Consider the following 7,720-nt stretch of genomic DNA (forward strand, 5'->3'; position numbering starts at 1 on the left):
TTACCTAATCTGATGAGAGTTCTACATGAATTTGTAATCAACAACTACACAAATTTAACTGGGTTTTGCCTTGTTTCTCTCTAGAAACATCTGCTATTATATATTTTTATAAAATTTCTTGTGAACTCTACCCATTTTACATGGTTTACAATATTTTTGTTTAGGATCTTGAGATAATTCACTTAGCACAGGTTGAGTGACTTTCATTGTTTTATTATTTGGATTGTGGAATATGTATGTAGTTGGCCCTTTTTTTCTATTGTGAGATAATATGTAATAACCACCTTAAAAGAGATCCCTCTAACTATATAAACAAATACATGTTTAGAAGGAAATATAAAGACATACACGTTTACAAGGAAAAGAGAAAAAACATTTTGCATATGTACCTCTTCTCACCCCTTGAAGAAAATCACAGAGCAAGGGCATGTAGATCGCAAGGGCATGACATGACAATGAAACTGCAGAGAAAGGGCACGACACGAAAATGAAATTGCAGAGAAAGGGCAAATAATGACAATGAAATCGCAAAGAAAGGGCATGGTAATGAAATGTAAAGATCACAAGGACACAACAACAAAATGCACCAATCACAAGGGCATGACAACATTCACAACTATTCACCCTCATTTGGAGCTCTCCACCTCTTTCGCGTGCATCTCTCCATAACCAAAACAAATGGAAAATTATTTATGTCATGATTTTTTTTTTGCTTATGCTCGTAGGGGTGTCGCAAGTGCGATGCCAATATTGGTATTGCAATTTCATCGAGGAGAATTGCAAAAAAAAAGAGACATGAAAAACAACACAGATTACACCGCCATCACAAATTGTCATCGCAATTTGTCCTCAAATGTTGTAGTGATGTAGGAACTCATATCAAATGTGGGAGGCCTATCTCTCAAAGGAATGATCTAGTATAAACAATCCAGTGTTTCAAATGAGGTGGGCATGTAGAAACTCTTCTATTCTAAAGAAGCACCAATGCATATTCATGATGTTAGGTCTAAATCCATGAGGACGGAGGCTAAACCTACAAGCAAGAGGAAAATGGAAATGACACGCACTACCTATGGCTCTAAGAATAAGGGTAACCCTAGCCCTTCCCATGTTTCTAATACCTTTTAAGGGATGCCTTCCCCAGAAATGAGCTTGGGTGGTGATATCACTTACCCTATAAGGAATGCAAAGAGGGGTGGGGGGAAGGTAGAGCGGCCCCCACGTGAAAGAGATGAAATTAATGATAGGATGAATAGGCTATAGAAGTCCCTTTAGAGATTTTTGATAACCAAGAGACCCTACACAGGAAATTCAAGGCCATTTCTGAGTATACCACTAAGATGATCTATTCGATGGCCAAGAAATTGTATCTTCTATGAGTTGAAAATGAGGATAAGGACAAGAGAAAGGAAAATGATGTCACTCGCTCTTTGTATAGCTTCCTAGAGAATGGTTGGTTTAAAACCCTACTGGACTATGATCATTTTTTGTGAAGACGGATTGTTTTTATGATAATAAAAGGTATAGGATGAACTATTGGAGAAGGACTACTAGCTTGTCTCCAACCTATTGTAACCTGGGGTCAGCCGCCTTTACCTTGTCTACTTTTTAATGCACAAAAAACAATCACAAAAGTCACTCGGTGAACATGAAAGAAAATCATATAAACCAAGTGAACCTCGTGAATGAAGACACGAACACTTCACCAACCCAACTATTCAAATCACTAGTAAGAAGAACCACAAGGATTGCTGAGAAAATCTATAGAGCATTATTTTGACCAACCCAAGATGCTCTTTCATCAATCTTTAAACATTTACGATTCAAAATAGTTTCACCAATGATAGTCTTATTTTTGAGATGGTTCACAATTTTTTCTTTAAAAACAAAAAATTCATATCAATGCAACTAGCAAAGCAAAATAATTTCCAGATATGTAGAGCAATAACCATACCCTAATAGCTCCTATTTATTTAGAAGAAGAAATAAATATTTAACAACAAATAATTATTCAATCATTTGAGAGAACTTTTCAAAAAGATGATTGTCAAACTCATGATGTCCTACTTTTAATTCAAGTGACACCCAACAAAAGAAAAATGAAGAGTTTGTTCGTAGCATTGTGTGGGAATTTTTTTTTTTAATCAAATATAGCCTGTACTTATTTTTTGTTGACACCTTTTATATCATAGAGTGCAACATACCAATCTTGGTATAAATAGATTGTCTTATTTGGAAGAAATTTAGCAATGAGATTTATTTGTAGGATCATTTTCACTCTATTCCATTTTTACCAAGCATAATATTTGAGGCCCTAGATGTTATGTGAATAAAACTAAATCAATTTTCTATAATAAATGATTTTTTTTAAGAATACAGAGAAACTATTGATACTTCTTTGAGTAATATTTGGTGTGAATAAATAGCATGTCAAAATCAATCTATATGAACCTCAATCTAATCTGTGAACACAAATTGAGCTAATCTCAATCTTTATATTGCACTTCTTATAAGGCATACTCAAGAAATACATTGAAATTCAGTGACAATCAAGATAATATAAATATAAATGTTATTGGCTTGACGTTCCACGACAATTCTTCAATTTTGAGAATAACATTACTGATATATTCAAATTTATTAAAAGATGACTCGAGACTCTCCAAAAACAAAACTAAAATAACTAACATGCCTCGCTCCGTCCTCTCATGCTTGGCAAGCTATAGAATTAAGGGATTCCTAACAATTTGTCTATAATGCATATGTTTTGGTCTAACAGCTCGAGCCCTTTCTACAGTTGAGAACACCTGAAGCTGCAGTGATTGAGCCCACAACAGATGACGGTCTTGCCGCCATACTCGAAGCCTTTGCATAGCTTGAAGATGCTCTAGCTCCTGATGCTGTAAAGAATGCCCCATTCAACATCAGATCTCCCAGTGATCTCCAATTCCCTTCTGTTGAATCTTGGTGCTTTGTCACCTGCACATTTCCCATTACCATACTTATTCTACATCCATTGAACACCAAAGAACATATATGAGACATCAGTTGCAAATGGACTTTTACCTCCTTGTGGAATCGATTGTCAGGGGCTAGGAATCTGTTTCCTTCACTGTTAATGGTGGGGTTCGCACTTCCGCCAATGGCGTACATTTCCCAGTGAGTGTAATCATTGTTCACCACATGGAAATTTCCATGTCGACACCTGCATCACAACGTATACATCTTATAGTGAAATGAAAATCAAAGAAATAAACTTGAGTGAGCTAATGTCTTGTGTTCCTCATGCAAGGATTGATACGGAATTCTATACCTGGGCATACGCTGAACAAGTCCTTCTCCAAAATGGTTGAATGCAACTGTTACTTGCATTTTGATGTCTTCGGTATGCGCGTCGCTATGTCCAAGGAGCATCACCTACAGAAAACGAATATGCCCATAAATACCAATACTCTTTATGTGTCTCCTAATAGGCTTCTAGTAACTTTTTAAAGCATGCCCATAAATATAATCATGAAACCTTTTTAAAAGCAAAGCTAAATTAATGGCAGACTAAATAAACCGGCAGTTTTGAGCACCTTGTCATGGTGAGTGAAAAAGTTGTTTGAAATTGTGATAGCAGTGGAGCCCATGATGGCATCGATCAGTCCATCTGTACATCTTGACAATGAACAGTGGTCGACCCAAATTGCGGTTGATCCAAAGATGTTAATCCCATCTCCATCACTCATAGTTCTATACCCATAATGTGTGGGCGAGCTCCTCACATTTGTATTTCCCGTAGGTTTGCAGTCATGGATATGAATTCCATGAATAATGATGTTATTCACGTACTGTATTGTAATGCAAGCTCCATTTGCTATATGAACATTCGCTCCTCTGCCGTCAATAGTCTTGTAGCTGTTCATGATCAGCTCCTCCTTTAGCTGAATCAGCATGTCTCTTTGAAAAATAATCCAGAGAGGCTCGGTTTGGATGACAGCGTGGCGCAGAGTGCCAGGCTTAGGATTGACGGGGTCATCGTCACTGGGATCGGTAACGACATAAAACCTCCCGTTCTTACCTCCAATGGCGTTTTTGCCAAATCCAATTGCGCAGTCAGCCAGTCTCTTTCTGTTGTTAACCCAATCGGAATCACAGCGCCAACAGTCGTCAATTGGGTTCCCTGTTTCGCACGAGCTCAGCTTTCTTCTCGAACTATTTAAACTCCTGCGCAGCAGCTCTTTAAATTGTTAAATAATCTCAACTCAACTGTATGCAGCCGTCGATATATGCTGGCAATAAAACAACGCTAGAACGTCGAAGCCTTCTTAATTGAACTGACTTAGATAACCTTTCTGCAGTATCATGTTCATCTTAGAATTAATGTATCTGAACAAAGACAATCGTTAACAGCTAATGATATGGGGAATAGAATTTTCATCTATAGCTATTGACAGCTGCGTACCAACTACTGTCACAAGAATGGTATTATAGAAATTACGGTAAGGCAAGCACCAAGCAAGAGCATAAGAATAAGTAGAGAATGATTGACACACACAGTCATATGCATTGCATATCAATGTATTGAATGTGATGAGCTATTTAATTAAATTCTCTAAACTTTCTAGACCCTCTCAAAGACAACATGCTTATTACCTTTGCACCATTTGAACAACAAGCTCCGGCTTCTCAACATGATATTTAACGCTATTGTCAGCCTTGGTCGTGTTGAAAGGAGTTCTTATTGATTCCGTCATTGCTAACATGAATAGAAAGGAAGCAAACAAAAGAAGCAATGGCTTTAAGGCTTCACTGGAGGCCATTTTCGATAAGAAGATGAAACTCGCAATGGTTGTATGAAATGCTATGGCATTGGGCTCTCTTATATAGACAACGAGCGTCTGTGAAGTCTGTTTCTGTTTCTGTTTGCGAACCGTTGAAAATGTTGTTGTATGCACGTTAATACAGTGCGATTATTACGGTCGTAATGCACATGACTAGCAACTATTGATTTTCTTAACTAATGTGATAAAGCACTTGTTGAATGTGTCTTCGCATGTTTATTCCAACTTTTTCCTGAGTAGATATAATTCTCAAAATCTCTTTGAAAAACACAGATATAAGAAGTGAAAGTTTCAAGGATGTACTTGAGCTGTCACCATATTTCATGATTTTCTCACACGCTCGTATTCACCACATCAATAGGTGAATGTTTGTAAAGATTTCCGACCAAACGTTTGAAAATGTTTGTCGTTTCGGTCAATTTCAGTTTCACATTCAAAAGTCACATATTTGTGTTCCGTAATTTGCACGGGGATTGAAGAATAAATATCGACTCCTGTTGTTACCAAGCTTCCCACGCTCTCACGGTTCTTTTTCTCTCGGGACAAAATAAGATACGCTGTCAACTAAGGATGCGAGGATGTCATATAGACGTCACATGCAAAGATAACTAATAAGATGTTCTAAATTGGGAACTTCATGCATGCAATGATAACTAATAAGATGTTCTATATTCGGAACTTCATATGATGTGGAAGGCGATGGCAACTTCATATGATTGATGTGGAAGGCGATGGCAATGGCTGTAATATAGGGAAAATATATGGGTAGATGATTTATTAAAATCAAACTTTATGCATGATTAGAATCATAGAATTTTCGTTGAAGTGAAATTAATTAAGAGTTTTGTTATATAAACTAGTTTATGTATATAAGTAGAGAGTTATCTATTGTAGTTAGATTATCAAAACAGGCGCTTCAAGAAGGATAACTCTCCCTTTATATATATAAGCTAGTAGCAGCACACAATTAATAACTTTATTTGTTTAAATATATACTCTCTCTTTTTTCACTTTAATTAATTATTAGAATAAATCATTTTAATTATTAATAAATATTAAAATAAAATTTTGCATAATGCATTTGGATAATTAATTTTGAACGACTTAATTAAAAAGTCAATTTTTTAAAGGGTCAGTATCAAATTTTATATTTATTGGTATAAAATTTGATGATTATGCATACAAATAGCTCAATTTTATACATTTTATTATTAGTTTTGATGATTGTGCATAGATAATATAGCATGTAACATATCAATCAATGAGAGCATAAATTTGATACATAATATTGTTGTTCACAAAGCTCAAATAGATGAAAATGAAAAATATGTGTCCATGACTTGAACAGTGAAAATAACTTATTCATGTTGTTGTTCATAAAACTTACATAGATGAAATAGGAAATATAAGCCCAAGTAGAAGTATTTAGATGGAGTATAGGAAATATGAGAAGAAACTAAAGAAAGAACATTTCTCCATGATGATGCAGCTGCATCACATATTCCTCAATGATAAGGATGGTGTTGCGACCTTTATTAGAGCAATGATCACGGTAGAGTTCTTTCATCATTTCTAGAAATGCATCCGTTTTTGCAAATGTGTCATAAATAACTTTTGCAACATCCACCATTTCCGTTATTTCTAGTTCATCAACACTATCAATTAACAATGAACCATTCTCCAAGGCTTTGATTAGGTGTGAGCACGATTTCTGGATTATTCTTTTACATTTATCTAAATCGATCTCACAGAAATTATTTGAGGTCACAGAAGCAGCACGACTCGTAACAATGATATTTGATGCTCCAATAGAAAATCCATAGCTCAAATGATATGCTACAAACTTTTAAACAATTATCAACATAAATATATATAAAACCGTTATAAGATACAATCAAATATGGAACACACAAATCAAATTTAGCACTTATACTTAAATATAGACCAAATAAAGTCAATAGAAATATATTTTATTTTTAATAATATTATTATTTTATTGTACCATATTTGAAAAATTTAAGTTCACTAATTTTAAAAATATGAAACAAAAGAAAATTAATATTGGAGGATAATTAGAATAAGTAAATTATATTCATTGGTTTTTTCTTTGAAATTTTGTAATGAATATTTTAATTTAATAGTTTAAATTAAAAAAAAAAGTTTTCCATAATATTATCATCGAACATTAAGAAACATAGTAGCAAAAGTAAATATAAATTGTAAACATAAACTGATATTACTCAATGAATCAATCTACAATTATTACTTAAAAAATCACTACAATTAGTTAAGATATAATTATTACTTAATACATCACTACAATTAATTAAGATCTATAAAAATTAAATATCACAAAAAGAGATTGGGTTTCTCAAAATAGAATAAATTAAAATCAAGAAAGTTAGTTATATCATTTTTCATTGTATAATAGAGACTTTTTTATAACATGGAATATAGTAGGGAGTGTTACAAACAAAATACTAATGTGTCCAAAAAGACTTTTATGGACATAACATTTAAGAATAACATATCACGTCAACTATCTTCAAGGCACTTAAGTCTATTTTCTTCATCTTTGCGCTTGAAATTTGTCTACCCTTTTTCATTTTCTCATAATGATCATACGTAAAAGGAGGCATCATTCTCAAATACTAGAGATATTTTACATGTGAAACTACCACAAATGTCAATCCCTGCTCTTTCTCTTGATCCTACATCAATTGTCGCTTTGGGAAGAGTCAATCCCTGAGATTTGTGAATGGTCAATGCCCATGCCAACCTCAATGAAAATTGAACTGTTGTACCATTTTGTATTCATGGTATTGGAATTATCTTTGGATTATGATCTTCGAATGGTAGTCCTGAATAACCATCAAACTCAACCATCACATATG

The 7,720-nt window shown here is 34.2% G+C and overlaps 1 protein-coding gene across 1 annotated transcript; it reads right to left on the bottom strand.

Moving 5' to 3' along the window:
- Positions 1-2,772: 2,772 nt before the first annotated feature.
- Positions 2,773-4,839, bottom strand: LOC149545321 (putative pectate lyase 18). The gene is made up of 5 exons (XM_089793928.1): positions 4,639-4,839; positions 3,579-4,209; positions 3,314-3,417; positions 3,067-3,205; positions 2,773-2,979 (listed from the first exon to the last, which is right to left on the bottom strand). Exons 1-5 carry the CDS (start codon positions 4,803-4,805, stop codon positions 2,773-2,775), a joined length of 1,248 nt encoding a protein of 415 aa, XP_089650054.1. The 5' UTR covers positions 4,806-4,839.
- Between the last annotated feature and the right edge of the window lie 2,881 nt (positions 4,840-7,720).

The sequence above is a fragment of the Cupressus sempervirens genome, chromosome 7 (genome assembly GCF_028749045.1).
Source record: "Cupressus sempervirens isolate cs-2001-9-10 chromosome 7, ASM2874904v1, whole genome shotgun sequence".
NCBI lineage: Eukaryota > Viridiplantae > Streptophyta > Pinopsida > Cupressales > Cupressaceae > Cupressus > Cupressus sempervirens.

Excerpts from the sequence above, each read along its gene's own strand:
- LOC149545321 (XM_089793928.1), bottom strand. The coding sequence starts at position 4,805 with ATGGCCTCCAGTGAAGCCTTAAAGCCATTGCTTCTTTTGTTTGCTTCC. Across the intron at positions 3,206-3,313 it reads CTTGTTCAGCGTATGCCCAG|GTGTCGACATGGAAATTTCC; the intron begins GTATAGAATTCC and ends GTTGTGATGCAG. Across the intron at positions 2,980-3,066 it reads ACAATCGATTCCACAAGGAG|GTGACAAAGCACCAAGATTC; the intron begins GTAAAAGTCCAT and ends GGAAATGTGCAG.